The sequence below is a fragment of the Poecile atricapillus genome, chromosome 9 (assembly GCF_030490865.1).
Source record: "Poecile atricapillus isolate bPoeAtr1 chromosome 9, bPoeAtr1.hap1, whole genome shotgun sequence".
Lineage (NCBI taxonomy): Eukaryota > Metazoa > Chordata > Aves > Passeriformes > Paridae > Poecile > Poecile atricapillus.
The window spans coordinates 13,055,929-13,073,214 of NC_081257.1; the positions used below are offsets into that span (position 1 = coordinate 13,055,929).

At 41.3% G+C, this 17,286-nt stretch overlaps 1 protein-coding gene across 1 annotated transcript; it reads right to left on the minus strand.

Annotated features, from left to right (window-relative positions):
• Positions 1-3,793: 3,793 nt before the first annotated feature.
• SEC61A1 (SEC61 translocon subunit alpha 1) lies at positions 3,794-16,055 on the minus strand. The gene is made up of 12 exons (XM_058845041.1): positions 15,910-16,055; positions 14,577-14,644; positions 13,874-13,939; positions 13,707-13,785; positions 12,779-12,910; positions 11,274-11,383; positions 10,940-11,093; positions 9,944-10,104; positions 9,086-9,283; positions 8,588-8,779; positions 6,915-6,991; positions 3,794-6,130 (listed from the first exon to the last, which is right to left on the minus strand). Exons 1-12 carry the CDS (start codon positions 16,034-16,036, stop codon positions 5,944-5,946), a joined length of 1,551 nt encoding a protein of 516 aa, XP_058701024.1. The 5' UTR covers positions 16,037-16,055; the 3' UTR covers positions 3,794-5,943.
• Between the last annotated feature and the right edge of the window lie 1,231 nt (positions 16,056-17,286).

Consider the following 17,286-nt stretch of genomic DNA (forward strand, 5'->3'; position numbering starts at 1 on the left):
ATACCAAGGTTAAACAAATCATTGATTTCTATAGCACACAGGTATTCTGGGCTTGTCTGGCAGGGGAGATCCAGCAAGCAGCTGCCCCTCTGCATTTTAATCACCATCCACAGCCACACAAGGCACTCATAATTTGTTGTCAGCAGTCTTCAGAATCCCAAAGCTCAAGAGCATTTGCAGATACACTGATTTTAGGTATAGGCACATCATGCCACAATATCCCAGCTTCATGAGGGTACATCCCCTCTCTGCCTTGGCTCCTGCACTGCGTCTTCCCACAGTTCCTTCATGGCCTTTTACCACACACCCACCAGTTACTTTCTGCAGCTGAGCTCTGTAATCCCAAATCCTTGTGTAACTGACCACATTTGGGTCACAGGGAGCTCTTGCTTCACCTGCAGTAGGCAGAGTTCTGCAGCCCTAGGGAATCCAGCAGCAACAACAATTTCATGTTCTTGCACTGCCAAAAGATAAAGCTATTTAAACAAAAATAAAAATCACACTTATATAGCAAAGTTAATCAGGCAGAATGTTCTGCTCACTGTTCCCTGTTCCTATATGTCTGGAGCTGCATTTTTCTTTCATAAATCTTCACACCACAGGTATAAAGAGACACATTAGAGCTGTAAGAGCATCAGAGAGCTTCAGACACACTGAAGATTAAAGTGGATAATACTCGACTGAGATTTCAGATAGTTAATATTCCCCAGCAGTGCTCACACCATTTTTGGAACCATCCACTTTAGCCTTAATATCTAAGAAGGGGAATCTGGGATTTTTTATATGTGCCATGTATCCTGATTTTCTTCAAAGCAATATAAAAATATCTGAAACAGCTTCTTAAAAATATGTATCCTCACTGTTCTATTTGTTCCCTCTGTTTTAAGCTCCCAGGTATTTCTATTTCTGAGAAATTGGCTCGGTCTTCCTGTTCTTCAGCAAGAAATATCTCAGAGCCAGCATCCCATCTCTGACCTTGAGAGCCCCCTGTGCGATGACAAAGTGTATCATGTCTGTGCTCCTTCAGTCTCCAGCCCCTGTGACACAGCTGCCAAAGGAGGTGCCAATTGTCAGGGTATTTCCTTTCTGCCAAGCGCTGCCAGCTTGGCTGGAACCACGCTGGCAACGGCCAGAGGATTGCTAGAACCTGGCCCACAGAAGAGTTTCAATTTTAGCAGATCCATTCAGGAGCATATTATAAATCAGCAGCTTAAAGTCTAACTGACTAATTAGGTTCCCAGCTTAGAATATTGATTTTGGTTTTAAATGCTTCTTTTCTCGTCTTCTTTCCAATCCCTTAGACTGTCTCAGTCTAGGCTTAAGTGGCAGAAGATGGCAACTGCCCCTTGGCACCCAGCATGCTTGAAATGTATTAGAAAACATTATAAACATTAGAAATGCTCTAAAAGATTCTTTTCAGCGATCCATCTTAAAACAACCCCAATCCTGGCCACAGCCGCAGGAAGCACAGATAAATTGACACACTCTGCTCCGAACTTTTTACACTGTACGATGCCCATCGGCACAGTAGCGAAGGAAAAGGAAGGACACACATTGGGAACAGATTTGATCCGCCTTTCCCTGATCCCGATTGCCGTGCTTGACTCGCAGGGTAACATTGCCACCCGGCGGGCACAGGCTCCCGGGCCGGCCTCGGAGCTTTGGGAGGCTCGGCGGAGCTGAGGAGACCTTCGGAGCCTTTTGGTGCCGTTCTGGAGCCATTCGGAACCGTTCCGAACCTTTTGGAGCCGTTCTGGAGCCGTTCGGAGCCTTTTGGAGTCGTTCTGGAGCCCTTCGGAGTCGTTCTGGAGCCGTTCGGAGCCGCTGGCCCAGCACCTGCGCGCTCTCCGCCCTGGCTCAACCCCACCTTCAGGGGCAGGAGGCCGCCGAAGGCTGGGGGGGCACGGCAGAAACCTGGAGAGAAGCGGCGAGGAAAGGGAGGTGCAGGACAGGCAGGGCGCACACCGGGTACAGCAGGGATGTCACCGGGGTCCCTCCCTGCCCAGAGCCCCTTCTCCAGTGAGGAGCAAGCCTGCAGCCCGCACGGAGCTGGAGGGAGGCAGCCGGGCTGTGGCAAGGGCTGGAGCAGGCGCTCAGCACCCGGCAGCACTTCGGGAGCAGCCCTGGGATCCGGGGGCCACCTAAAGCTTGTTATTCCTTGTTATTCCTCGCAAGAGAGAACACTTAGGAAAAGCATTTACTGGGCTGCTCGGCTTCCTCCTTTACCAAAAGCTGGCTGAGAAGCCTGTTCCACAAATCAGTCTGTTTCACAGTACGGGACAGGGTTATCCCCAGAAAAAGTCAAGGGAGCACAGTCATGAAACGTTTAGAGTAAAGCAATAACCTTTATCGTTGCAGCCTAAAGGAATTAATTTATTTTTAAATATAAAAACCCAACAACAAAATGTTTGAGAAATTAGGGAAAAAAAGTCCATTCTCAAAATTGTTGCAGACAGGTAAAAGCTGTTATAAAAGAAAGGCCTTATGAAATCAGGCCTTGCTCTGCTAAATTGCCAAGCTGGCCTGCCACTTCTAAGTGCAGTTAGCCAGGTTCCCATGTGAAACAACCTTGGGAATGAGAATTCGTTTGCATCACAACCTATTCTTGGGGAGAAAAACAAGTCTGCACCTGCATCAACAATAGATCTGTCCCATGAGAATCAGTTAAGAAAATATGTAAACATATCTAGAGAAAGAAGATTTGATAGACATGTACAGCAGCCCTTCTCGAGCAATGAACTGAGTTTCACTGTATTGCTGACCAGTTAAGTTCAACATGGTGCCTTCTGATAATCCTATAAAATATTATCTATGCAATAAAGATTTGGCTTTTCCTGCATGAAGAAACTGAGTCCCGGCTGATTTATTACAACACAAAATGACATGGAAATAGGCCCTAGGAATAAGTGAACTAGAATAAACCATATTATTTTTAAGGCTTCATGAATAATGACAAAAGGGACAAAAATCAAGTACCCAGCACTCAAATCTAAAGAAACTTTCACATGAAACCTGCAGTGCAGAAGAAAAGGACATGAAAAGAATTTTGCACAAAACACCCCCAGCAGAAAGATGTCAGATGCTGCCCTGGTGTTGCTTCTCATCCAGCTTTCTTGCACATAACTCATCACAGGTATGGGGACCTCATTTATTTCTGTGATCATATGTGTGATGACATAATATTCCCATAGCAACCACAGTCATCAATGCAAGTTTCCTGGTGAAAAATAAAACAGCAAGGGAGAATTCAGGCTGCTGTTTAGAGTGACTTCAAGCATAACCAAAACTGTAGCTGAACTTCCTCGATCCAGTAACTGGATGCTGGATCCAGTATTTTAAGTAAATTTTCTTTCAAGTACTGGGATATTGCTGTTCAGGAGGAAGGCAAAATTTTTCCTCATTCTAAGTTTAAAAACTCAAAGGACAAAACAATATTGGGAATATCATCAGCTTTGAGTTTTGTCATCTCAATTATCACACTACTCTGTAGTGGCACTGTATCTCCCACGGAAAGTTTTCGTTATAGTGATGCATCATTACCCCACTCACCCTCTATTTACTTGTGCAGCGCCTTTAGAACTGCAACTCAGAAAAGCTCAAAGGAATGGTCAAGGTTCAGTTATTTTGGCAACCCACTACTGAGAGACCTGGGAACACATACAAATTGCCTTTATTTCACACTGACACTCTGATCAGGTGTTTTGAGGGTACCACTTTCTCAGTCTCATAGGTAGGTAACCTTATTCTACAAGTGTTAGAATTGTAACAGCATCCAAGCACCAAAAGCCAAGCACTAGCTCCAAAGATGTATTTTATTATAAAGCAGATTTTTTAGGCATTATTTCTTTTTGTGAACATCCACTGTGTGGCCAGCAAGTCCTGCTTTGAGGACACAGCTGTTTGATAACAAAGATTTACCACTAGACCATAATAATACAGATGCACAGAACAAGTGCTGCTTAGACACCGAAGAGCAAATGGTCTAAACTGCAACCAGTTCAAACAGATATGACCAAAAATACAAGTACAGCTCCAGCCCAGCCAGAGCAGCATGCACAGAAGTGGAGTCTTTCATATCAAAACAAAGTTTGTATTGGGCTTCCAGGAAAAACAACCAAAAAAAAAAAAAAAAAAAATCCCCAAAGCAGATTTGTATCAGAACCCTTTCCCTCTCCTTTTAATGCTACTTTGTAACTGTCTCCATTTCACATCACAGTTGTGTTGCGGTGCACTAGTACTTTATGAAAACCAGAAAAATGACTGAATGTAGTGTGACATCATAGTGAATGGCTGACAGTGATCATTTCATGGATACTTCATCCCAATTCTTTCATTCCTTTTCCAATCGTGATCCTCACCCCAGGAATTTGACTTTCATTGATAGGTGCATCTCATTCCACATTGCAGATTTCCCACGTATTTGGTACCTGAGCTCAGGGTAGTAACAAGGGTTTCTGGATATCATCTGTGCTCCTTGGGTGTGTAACAGAGTCCCAACACTCCAGCAGGAACTGTGACTCACATACTTTCTGCCCAACATGCAAGAACACACAGAAGGCATGCTGATGCAGTGTAAAGAAAAGTTCCAGCATTACAACTCCTCGTTCTGGTTTCCATGTTGTCCAATACTGATTGAGGAAAAGTGTATTTACAAGACTCATACAGAAATATTTGCATTTGGTCCTAGGCACCTGATCAGTACTGACAACCTAAATTAAAATGGAAAATTTTTATTCTGGTCCATTACAGCCTTAACTGTAAACTCTTCAGTTTGAAGGCGTGATCTTCAAAAAAGGAATCCAAACACTTCTGTAAGAGTATTTTCCTATGTACCACTCAAATCCATGAGATTATAGGATGGAAAAGCCTTCTACATAAGCCCCTTAGTGGAGTTATCTGACAAGGGTCTCGTATCTAGATCTACAGAAACAGACAAGTAACATCCATTCTTTCCACTCTTTTGTGGTAATGAGACTCAAAATTCACTAGATATGAGTAATCAGATAACATCCTGATTGCTACGAGACCAGAATTCATTATCAGGGAGAGAAACTTCACTCTAGCTAAGAGCACAAGCAGATTTGCATCTAAGCAGCCATAACACTCATTCCTTTCAGCCAGCATCAAAACTAGAAGTGCAGCCACTAATGGCAATAAAGACTAATTAGAAGGCTTTACAAAGTCAGTTTAACCAAGTTTCAAAGTAGCAACTCTTAGGCACAGGTTCTGGCAGAATCTGGATTTACCTGAGTTTTCTGCTTGCAGAGGAGAGGTGGTGGGAAGGGACACATTCCTTTCTTACATAGAAACATGAAAACAGTCTCAAGCCAATACTCAACATCTGACAAGGTCTAGTGTAGTAATTACAAGACAAAACATCTGGAATTAGAGATACCATTTAGTAAAAAGAAACACCTGCCTTTCAAATCTGCCATACTGAAAAAAACCCCTGAACACATGAAACACCGTTTGTGCTTACAACCGTAATTATGGAACTTCAGATAGATGATAGAGAGGTTTTTCTCACCATTACTGCAAAGGAGCTGCAAAAACAAGTTAAATGGAAAAAAAATCCCTTCCAAATATTCATTTAACAAACATTAATTAAAACCTGTAAAGGCTTCAGGTTTCTAAACGTAAAAGGGGCTCAAAAAAATTTCAGGAGTCATTGAACTAAATCCAAGTCAGAAAGCTGACTCTCCTAACACATAATTAAAAAACAATTTTCTTAAAAAATTTTTTTGCACATCTTCCTCATCAATTTATAAAATGCAAACAGTATGCTAGAAAAGTTTGAACATAAGGGAATGTGCTTTGGAAACATTATTAAAATATGTGTTTCTGTAGAATGACACTATCAACTTTATGATACTTCTTTTCCCCTGACTGGCTACACTTTGAGAATGTCCTTCCTCTCTTTCCTGTGTCCATGAGAAGCTAGGTTTAGAAAAGAAGAGCTCCCATACTGCCAACTTCACTCTGTTCCTTTACAAAAATTTCAAAGTACTGATAAATGATGGTGACAGCGAGCAGAATTCCAGTTCCAGAGCCAATTGCCCCAAGGAAGTCTGCCAGCACAGAGAGGGCACCGATACAGAGCCCACCAAAGGCAGCAGCTGTAGGGATGTACCTGTAAAATATGAAATGAGAACAGAAAAGGGGCCATTAGAGTTTGCTCAGGATAGTAACAAAAAAGTCAATGGCAGAATATTCTCTTCTCTTGTGGGTCTGCATTCAAAGGTAAGGAACATGCAATAATGCCAGTACACTGGGTTAAGGAAATAAAATGCTCAGCCTGACTGGAGAAGAAAAAAATGCTGCACTAAAAGGAGAAGGTATTACAGTCCACCATGTAATTATTCACAAATATTAAACTTATGGCTACTGGCTCTTCAAATTGTGTGTAGATGACTGAAATCCAAAGGTACAATAACATTTCTGTAACACAAAGGGTACACAGGTCCTACCCTTAAACCTGAAAATCTGAACACATCAACCCTTGCCCACCTCTGCATCTAGGAGACTTAAGTAACTGTTTTAGAAGTAAGGTCTGCATGAAAACACTACTCAAGGCTAATAATACAGAAAAAATTACAGTAGGAAAATACTTCTGAGTCACTTTGAAGTAGTGAAGTACACTGAAACTATTAGATACCCTGAGAAGAATGTGTGAATGAAAAAATAGGAAAATAAAAGGTCCAGAATTTAAGGCAGATTCTTTAAATGCAAGGCAAAAATAAGCTGTACTGTACAAGTCTTCCATTAATGAGATAACGTTCTATGTCTCATGCATGCAACATCAGAGCTGAAATAATATCTGTGTTCTAGGATCTAGAAAATGGAAGTCAAAGCAAACTTTGCCATGTGTTTGCCCATAACACTTTGCATGAACAGCCAGTGAATGTGTAGCTCACCTGTTGAGTTCATGTACCATTGAAGTTTCTCTGTGGCCTCGCATTACCATTTGCTGTTCTTTCAACTGCTTGGCAACCTGCATTGAATCAAGAAATGGAGCAAGTAACTTTAGTGTCATTTACCAAGGCCATGGAATGTAGTACTGTGGGAAAACAGAAGCAAGACATTTCAGTAAATGATGGTGGGGTTGGGTGCTTTTTGTATTGCTTAAAGTTTTGGATTGTGTTTTACATTATTCATCTGAGTTAAAAATATCCAGTATTTTAACTTCAGATAAATTACAGTCACAGGCACTCTTCTACCTGTCAATTATACAAAGCTTTCTGGATAGTTCTAGTCCTACTGAGGAAAGGAAAATTTGGATACTGGTAGGCTCTCATACGCCTAATTCAATCCATGTTTTGCCATCTACCCTTGTCCTGATGAGGATTTCATAGATGTTGCAAAACCATTCCTTGAAGTGTTAATTCCATTTCACTTTCCTGCTTTCAGTTGAGTCAACTATTTCTCTGTGGAGCCACACTAGAAACTAGATTTAGAATCCCTTCTTGGAACATTATTCTTAAACTGGATTTCTGCAGTTGCACAGGGTTACAGCAGAGCCCTGCAAACACTTTACTAACAACTGTGGATAACAAACTCTAGCAGGGGAACATAAAGGTGCTCATCACTTACTCCATGCACTGAGAAAACACACCTTCAGATGAGTAAGCTGCCAGTTTTCTTCTACACAGTGAACATTTAAGTAATGATTTATCAACTTTCATTTCTGACTTTTTTTGCATGAACTTAAAATAATTTTACTTAGAGTCAGGAAAAAATACTAAAGTGTTAAAAACTATCTGTTGGTTTACTCTGAAATAAAAACCTGATTGTACATGGCCGTGAGTGCTCCCCTGCATGCCTGAGAAGAAGCAAGATGCAAGTCCAAAACAAGAGAGTGCTCACACTGTTACAGTAACTGTGCAATTACTTATTTGTTAAATAATGGATTAAAACCATTCCATATGGCTGCCAAACTTCACCTTCTACCCAAAACCACACAATACAAATATACCACAATGATAGCTGTTTTCCATTTTGTTTTCCAACTCCAATTTCAGGATGATCTAGTTCCTAAATGTTAAATATCCTGTAGCAAATGGAATTTTTGAGAAGCTAGCCTCAGGTACATTAATGCACTGCACTATATTCTCCACTGTCAGTGCTCTCAAGTGAAAAATAACAAGCTCTAGGTAATTTTCCCGCAAAGGTAGCTCAGAACTCTGTGTCAGGAATGGCTGGCAGAGCTTTACCTGCAAGTTTTTAAGTGGCAATTGCCTTGCACACAGTGCACCTGTCATGTGGCACTGAAAGAGTTTCTACCTCTCCTGTTACCTTTCCTGCTCTCACACTGATCACGTGTCTATGTTCTAAATGTCCTAATTCTAATGAAAGCAATTTAAGTTTTAATGATATTTTGAAAAAGCAGTAAAGAAAACAGGAAAAAATTACCCCCATTCTGTCTTTCTCAATTAAAAAAGACACAGTCCTTGTTTACATAAACAATGAATATTACCAACAGGATTACCAGCAAAACAGCTTTTCAGAAGAAAGTCAGTCTTATTCTTAAAACAGCCCATCTGTTTTCATCATGTGAGCTTATAATGACAATTTGTCATTTTAAACTTACATCTTTGGCAGAGGAGCCAGAGACTTCAATCCATGTCTTAGAGAAGAAAGCACAGGAGCCCAACATAAATACAATATAAACAACTGCATGTACAGGGTCTTCCAGCACTGAAGAAAAGGACTCTGGAGGTGACAGGTAATAACAGAGTCCACCAACTGGATAAGCACGAGCAGGGCCTCCAGATGATGTGTCCTGGAAGAATGAAGCAAGCAGTCACCAATCTTCTCACTACTTTTAGGCCATTATGCCAAGTCTTAGAAAAGTTTGTATCACCTTTGTGTCACTCTGCATCATTACTACTGCAGCAGCACACACATTTACATTCATTACAGCAAGCCTCATATGCTACTATTAATTAAAAAAAATTACTAATTTAGGAGTTTCAGTGTGCATGACCATCTATCAAAGTGTGTCTTAATATTCAGAGACCATCTCTCTAACCTCACATTTCAATGGAGCCCTTGTAAAGACGTATGCAAGATGAGAAGGAATACTCACAGACCAGGTGCCCAGCAGGCTGACCAGCAAGTTGCCACTGAAGCGGGCAGAAAGCATCTGGGAGATGACGTACAAGTTTGACACCAGGGCAGACTGGAGAATAATGGGAATGTTGGAAGTATAGAACAACTTGATAGGGTAGGTGTTGTACTGGCCTCGGTAGCGAGCAGATTTGATAGGAAGATCCACTCTGAAGCCCTGAAAAGTTTTCAGAAGAAAGTCTCCCATTACATCTGGACATGAGCCCATGCCAGAGATCATAAATTGCAAGTGCAAGGCCTTGATGGCAACAGAAGAAATCTGCAATCATTTTGTGCAATTACAAGTATTCTGCCCAGAGGGCTCTCCTCTCCATGAGAACCCTTCTGCAAAGGGTCTGCAAACCTGCATGGCTGTCTAAACACAACACCCACACACAATAAGGGATGAAAGATTTAGACATCAGAAGGAATCTGAAGTTTCAAGAAGACTGAACAAAGCATCCAGGAAAAGAAACATTAAAATTTCCTATATTCTTCAGCCACAAACAGTAAGAGACTCACAGGCCTAAAATCTTCAAAGTATTTCTCAGTAAAAAGCAATAGCATTTGGGTTAGACAGTATCACATGTACACATGCATCTGGGGTATTTTTATTTGGTTTTTTTTTTGTTTCTTTTTTCAGAGACCAAACTAAGTCTCAAGTCTTCTGCATGACTACAATAAGTGTGGAAACTGATTAAGAGAAGGCAGTGCATAATGAACATCAAGATGTTGCAGGTATGAAAATGAGCCTTGTGAATATATAATTTCTTGTAGAAGGAGGCAAATTTCAAACCTACTTCCATACAGTTTTACAACCCTCATTATTCCAACTGACCTGGAAGTAAATGACAATTGCAAAGACAAAGATGGTGGCAATCAGATTCATCAGGTTGGGAAGATTCTGACGGTAAAAGGCCTCACGAAGAGCTCGGACTTTGTCCGTGCGAGTAGCCAGAAGATGGAACAGAGCAATGATGGCTCCCTCAAATTCCATGCCTTGGAAAGGAAAAGAAAAAAGTGAGATGTTATTATCTCTAAGCTTCAGTGTTTTGTTCCATTAAGCATACTTCTCAACTACAGGATTCAGAAGGGGATTTCTCTGGTCTTTTGCATCTTGAGCATATTTCAGGTTTTTATACTGTCACCCTTCGTATCAGCTATGTTATTTCCACAATTTTTTTTTTTTTTTAAATCCTCTTGTAGTGGTCTAGAAACTAAATCATAACCCAGCATGGGATAACTTTATTGTCTCTAGAAACAATGACAAGCACCAAGTTCTTTCTTTACTCCTCCTGATCAAAAAAAAAGTAAACTTACAGAGAAGCATCAGACTTTCTAGTGTCAGTTGTGGTTGAGACACAAGTTACTATTCAGATTAAAGCAAATAGCATAACCTCACTTCTGTTTTCTACTATACAGCAGCAAACAGGATCATCTTCAGTGGAGTTTGGAGAATAAGGACTTTAAGGCAAAGTGTAAAAAAGGCAAGAAGCAGAAAGAACAGCTAATATTTGGTCAGTAGGTTAGGCAGAAACCATAATACAATGGCAGTCTACTACTGCTGACTTTTAATGAAGGCATTGTAAGAAAGTAAGACATTCAAGTTCAGTAAATGTATTGTGAGATACTACAAATTGAGAAAAAAATGTCTTTGTGCTTGCACTCTGCACAGCAGCACTTACTGCATTAGCAAATTTTACTACACAGCCAAGATGGTAGCAACACCATTTGGCATTAAGTTAACAGTGCAAAAAAAAAAAAAGGAAAAAAAAAAAAGATGTTCCCCTTTTGTAGAAGCTATTGGTAAAGAAAACAGACTGTGCCATATTACCTCGCCCAGTGTTCACTGTGGTGGGGCTGAATGCTTTCCACACAATGGTCTCACAGATATTGGTAGCAATGAAGAGGGAGATGCCAGAACCAAGACCATATCCTTTCTGGAGTAGCTCATCCAAGAGCAGAACTATCAAACCAGCAACAAAAAGCTACAGAAAAAAAAAAAAAAATAAATACAGCATTAGCTCCATGTCTTTTTCATTTTGTTAAAAAAAGAAGAAGCAGGTACACTTGGGCCTTTTTTTCTCTGCATGAGGGACAGCCTGTCCATAAAGCTGATTTTTTTTACCCTTTCAGGGGAAAAGCAAGTAGAGAAGACTAGATTTTACCTGGATTGTGATAAGCAAGCAGATGCCAGCACCCATCTCAGATGGGTCTCCATACATTCCAGTCATTACATACACAATCGACTGTCCAATGGTGATGATCATTCCAAACACTACAGGATAAAAAGAAAAAGTATGTATTTGTATATGTATTTGGATATTTATGTCAGCGGGTAATTAGAGAAACAGAAATAATTTCTTTGTAGAGCATCTTGGTTTCAGCTGAGATAGTTAATTTTATTTGCAGTAGCTGGTAGAGTGCTGTGGTTTGGGTTTTCCATGAGAATAATGCTGATAACAGACTGATGTGCTGTTGTTTTAGTCGTTGCTCAGCAGTGCATACCCCAAGTCAAGGACTTCTCAGTGTCCCCTGCTCTGCCAGCCAGCAGGTGCACAAGAAGCTGGGAGGGAGCATGACCAGGACTTAGGATGACCCTAAGTGGCCACAAGGATATTCCATACCATGGAACATCAGGCTCAGCATACCAGCTGGGGGGCCTGGCCAGGATCACTGCTCAGGAACTGGCTGGGCACCCGCCAGCAGGTGGTGAGCATTGTATTGTGCATCACTTGTTTCTCTGAGATTTTATTTCTCTCTCTCCTTTTTGTTACAGTTGTTGTTATTGTTATATTGTACTTTGTACCAGTTATTGAACTGTTTTTTATCTCAACCCATGAGTTTTATTTTATTTTTTCCAATTCTCCTCTCCTTCCCACAGGAGAGAGTGTAAGCAAGACTCCTGTGTGATACTTAGTTGCCAGATGGGGTTAAACCACAACATTTGGGAAGTCAGGGGACCTTTAAATTCAAGAGCAAGTTAACTTTGTTGTCAGAAATTCAGAACTGAAAATAGAATTTTCACACATTAATAGTATTACATACAGATAGCTCAGAAACAAATGCACTTAAGAGCAAGTAGGTTTGGTTACCAAAGGCTGTTTTAGATACTGAAAAACTCTGAGGGTGTTAAGATATTACTATAGCAATTTATGATTTTTTCCAGTACACATATCATTAAATAGTGTACAGCATCAAACAGCTACAAAACACACAATTTTTTCTGGAAGTCATCATCAAATGACCACAGAGACCCCTTAGTGATGAGAAAGGCCCATGCCTGGAGCTGCAAGGTATAAACAGCTACAACCAACATCTTAATGTTGGTTGTACTAACTATGAAATACTCAGATTAACACTGGCCATCACCATTCAAAAGTTGATTCTCCACAGTCTACATTGCTTCACTTATCTGGGGAGATTATAGCAGCAATGCCAATTGCACTGACACTTTTCCTTTCCACGCCTCTCAGAAGCTTAACAGCCAACAAGGCAGAGAGCTGCCAGTAAAAGACCAATGAAATACAGGTGTCTGCAGCAGGACATGACACACATCATGACAGAAACCCTCTAGTCCAACTGCACCATTCATCCCATGGTAAATTCACACCTTCCACTGTTAGGGCAAGATACTCTAAACCAGCAGTGTTTAACATGAGCTCTTACTCACATTTCTGGGCTCCATTGAAGAGAGCTCTGTCCTTTGGGGTGTCACCAACCTCAATTATCTTAGCACCTGCCAAGAGCTGCATGATGAGTCCTGAAGTGACAATGGGTGAAATGCCCAGCTCCATCAATGTTCCTGCCAGACACAGGAAAACCAGTGAAGTTCAAAGTTAGTTTTTATCAACCTTTACATCACAATAGAGATCTAAAACTCTCAATCTCCATAAATGTAGAAGTTATCAATGACTACAAGTTTTTTAGAAGTCAGTTTGATACGCAGTACTCCTCAGAACCTCAAAAATACTGTATTCACTGAGAAAGACCTTTGCTGTCATAAATGGATTTACTCTGCGCAAAACAAAGTATGATATAAACTGTTAGCTCGAATTATATAGAATGAGAAAGTGAATTGAAGAAACTGTCATCATTCTTAATTCATAGCTGCATTAGAAAACCTCCCCAAGAAACAGAAATTTATGTAAACTCATGAATTTTAACCTTCATACCTGCATTAGAAAGCCTCTACAAGAAACTGAAATTTATAAAAATTACTATGCATTTCAACCTTCTGTGTGACAGACTCAAAGATGTAACCCAAGAAACCACAGCACTCCGGAAAGATGGTTTTGAAACACAAATCACAAATCTTGAAAATTGCAACAGCAGCAGTGCAGATAATTAGGAACTGTTTAAAAAAAAAAGCCACCTCAATTTTTGTACATATAATAGACTGCACACAGTAAACCATAATTTTGTCCATAAAGTTGTGCCTTTCCCAATGCCACACTGGTTCATGACTTTAAATAATACAGAAAAATTTCTTTTCTCTCTCCACTTCAGTTTTTATATTCATTACAATGGAGCAGAATCCAAGTCCAAAACCATTACGATTCAAGCTAAAAAAAAATGCCCTCCTGGAAGTCTGGCCATACCTCTGTTTGATGCCAAAATCACTCTCATCCAGTAGAAAGGATCTGCAGAGTCTGATGACATAATGCCAAACAAGGGAATCTGCATTTCCAAACAAGAGATTAAATTAGAGACTTCAGACCATGCTTTAAACATTTTAGCTCTTCCTTGAACAGGGAAGGAAACATACCTGGCAGCATACTAAGAAGATGAAGAGTGTGATAGCTGTCCATAGCACCTTTTCTTTAAACTGAATCTAAAGGGAATAAACACAAAACCAAACACCAACAAAAAATGATAAAGATGTCAAGATAACAAGACCTAGTCCATCAAGCAAATTTTCATACAGCACACTTGATTTTTTTGTGGAAGGACAAAGCAGAACACCCTAAAGAAAATAACGTACTGTTCATCCCTTTCATCCCACATAAGACCAAGGAAAGCTACAAAGCTTTATTCAAAATTTAATCCAAATAAACAAGCTTATGTCAATGCAAGGTAATTCTAGTACTTCCACAGAAATGAGTCTTACATTTTCATGAGTAAGAGCTTATGATGAGAAAAAAAAAACAGTTATAGGGAGCAGCTTATCTCAGCAAATAACCTTAGATTAAACATTATGAAGCAAAGATTTTCAAGTTGCTGGTTTAACTTACTCTAATTTACACTTCAGTCTGTACTGCCTTCAACATGCCACCATGCACTGCTTGACATAAACAAATCTGCCCAAACACTTTCACATGAGATGCACTACACATGCACTCCACTGAAAACAACTGTACCTAAAACTGCCATTCTCCCATAGGGAAGAAACACCAAATCCCACAAATGCCAACTCTGAACATTTTATATCGCACAAATTCAAACCTAGGAAGAAAATTTTATTAACCTACCTTCCGTTCTGGCTTTTGAATTTCAGGCAATATAACACAGAAGGGCTTGATCACTTCAAGAAATTTTACTGTATAGAAATAAGTTAAAAGACAAAGTGAACACACAGATTCATCCAACACTGGAAAAAGCTCAAGCTGAATTGAATTTGGACATGAACTTTATATAATAAAAGTCCCAGTTCTGGGGAATTTTTGGTTGGTTGGTTGGTTGGAGGTGTGTTTTGTATTATTAAATTCTTATCTGTTCTAATTACACAGAGATTGAGCTAGCACATTGTAAGTACAGTATGGACTGGGAACAGAATTAAAGAAATTCAAACATTTTCCCATTTCACCAAGTAGCTGACAGCACCAAAAAACCTCTGTCATTGCTTTACGTGACTTTGTCAATACCCCTGAACTTCTACTTCATGGTAGTTTCTCCCTAGCCTGATATTAGAGAAAAAAGTGCCTTGGGTATTGTATATATATTACTTTTGAGCCATGCAGCTTAAGAATTCCTAAACATTTTTGGGCCATACAGCTTAACAGTTCCTACCCATGCAATTCAGAAGCATCAGTTTAGGTTAGTCTATAGAACATCTCATGCCATGAACCCCTCCTAGCCAAAAAGACACATCCTTGTATCATTAGTCTGTCTTTAAAATAAGCATGTAATGAAGAGGAGATTTGCAAAGTCACAAGTTCTCCCATAAGTAGAGAGATCTGAACTTGAAGAGTTAATTCTCAATCTGCTAAGACAAATCTAAGGCTGCACCCGTATTTTGGACTGATCTGAACTAAGAAAAGTACAACAGTGCAGAACTGAAATTACTTCTGCCTTTCCACCTTTTCATGGAAGGCTGCAGCTTCAGCGGCAAGTTAGTAACGCTTTAAGACCAGCCCACAAAAGATATTTTCTTCATTTCAAACGATTATGTCTGAAAAGTTACACTGGACCGCGATACTCAATTTAACGCAAATCAAAGGTCTCTGCAGCATCTACAATAATACAGCAATCGACTAAGATGTTTTCCAAGCAGCTTTTTCTCGAGGTTCGGGATCCTGCAGATCCACACTGATCGGATCACTCCGGGAAGCAGACACAGTGTGTAACTCCCTCTGGCAATGTCCCTGCAAGGGTCATGCCCCAGGTGACATCCCGCCCCCGCCACCCCACACCGCGCCCGGCACCCCCAGCCTGGCGGGGCCGGGCGGAGCGCCCGGCACGGGGCACACGGCGCCAGCTCCTTCCCCGGGATGAGCTGCCACCCCGGGGACGGCGCTTTCCCAGCCAGAGGGGAGAAGCAAAGCCCAGCGGGAGCCGCTAAAGCGGGGGGTTCCCGGTACTCACTGCCCATGGCGGCGCCGGCCGAGCAGCAGCGAGCGGCGGCGCGCAGGGAGGGACACGTCAGGTTCCGAGCGAGGCCGCCCCCTTCCGCTTCCTGCCACGCGCCGCGTCCGCCGCCGCCGCGGCGCATGCGCCGGGCCTCGGCCGCGCCGCCCTCCGCCTACAACTCCCATCGTGCTCTGCGGCCAGAGAGAAGGATATCCTCCAAGTCTTTGCGTGGCTTGCTGGGAATTGTAGTCTTGCGTCTCCCGCCATCTTGGTGTGGTGTGAGGCTGGCTCTTGAGGCAGCTTCTGTCGAGGAACAGCGTGTTTTAGCTACCAGAAAGCGTAGCGCTGGTTTATGAGAGTCAACAGATAAATACATAAATAGACACTTAAAGTTCGTTTCCTGGTTATGTGTTTCTGTAGTGGGATTTTGTAGGCCTTGCTCTGCAATAAGAACCTACTTGCACCTGCCGCACAGTATGTTTATCAGACAGTATAAAGAGTGGCTTTGTCTAAATGCCTCAGCTGCCTTTGGCCATCTAAAACGTGTGTAGGCAGTTCTCTACGGTCGATGGAGATACAAGTGGAGAAATACTCTGCTTACCTTACATATCTGGAGAAATCACTCTGCTTATCTCACACAAGTTTTCAGATCAGATGAATCATCCCCCAGAGATATTTATCTCTATTGATTATAGAGGGAACTAAGGTGACAGCTTCAGCCTAGATACTGTATTTTAGGTGTCTGATGTCAGCTCCAGGTGTCAGTGTCCCACAGTCCCTGCCTGCCGGAGGCTGTGTGTAACACACCCAGATCCAGCATCCCGGAGTGATCCGATCAGTGTGAATCTGCAGGATCCCGAACCTCGAGAAAAATGTAATAAAATATGAAACACTGGTGAACGTGTGGAGCTTTGGGCTGCAGTGTCAAGGTAGTCATGGGACATCCACACGTCACTGTGTCACCCAGCAGCACCAGCAAGGGAAACGTGCTCACAGTGGCGAATGGTTTGAGATGTTTCTTTCCCAGAACCACTTGATGAATGTCCCATGTGTTTTCCAGGCCTCTACAGGGGGAGTTATCAGCGGTCTGAAAGGGAAGGTAAACAGAAGTCAAGAGAATGAGTAAAGCATGTGGAGGTGCTAATAGAAAGCAATTGAAGCCAGGGTATAAACTCTATGAAACGTGTAATGGCTTCCACAAAATCTCCCTGATGATTACTGAGCACTTAGGTATGCTTTGTCTGATTATTTAATCCCTACTTTTCTGAGATTAATTTAAAAGACCAGCCCTAATACCCGTATAAATTTTTTTTCTTTTACTGTTTCTTTTATTGTTGCACTATATATTTACCCTTCTCCAGGCTTCTGAAACCATGCATCTCGTCTGTGAGT

Excerpts from the sequence above, each read along its gene's own strand:
- SEC61A1 (XM_058845041.1), bottom strand. The coding sequence starts at position 16,036 with ATGCGCCGCGGCGGCGGCGGACGCGGCGCGTGGCAGGAAGCGGAAGGG. Across the intron at positions 12,911-13,706 it reads GATTTTGGCATCAAACAGAG|GAACATTGATGGAGCTGGGC; the intron begins GTATGGCCAGAC and ends TGTGTCTGGCAG. Across the intron at positions 6,992-8,587 it reads CTGGCTCCTCTGCCAAAGAT|GTTGCCAAGCAGTTGAAAGA; the intron begins GTAAGTTTAAAA and ends GATTCAATGCAG.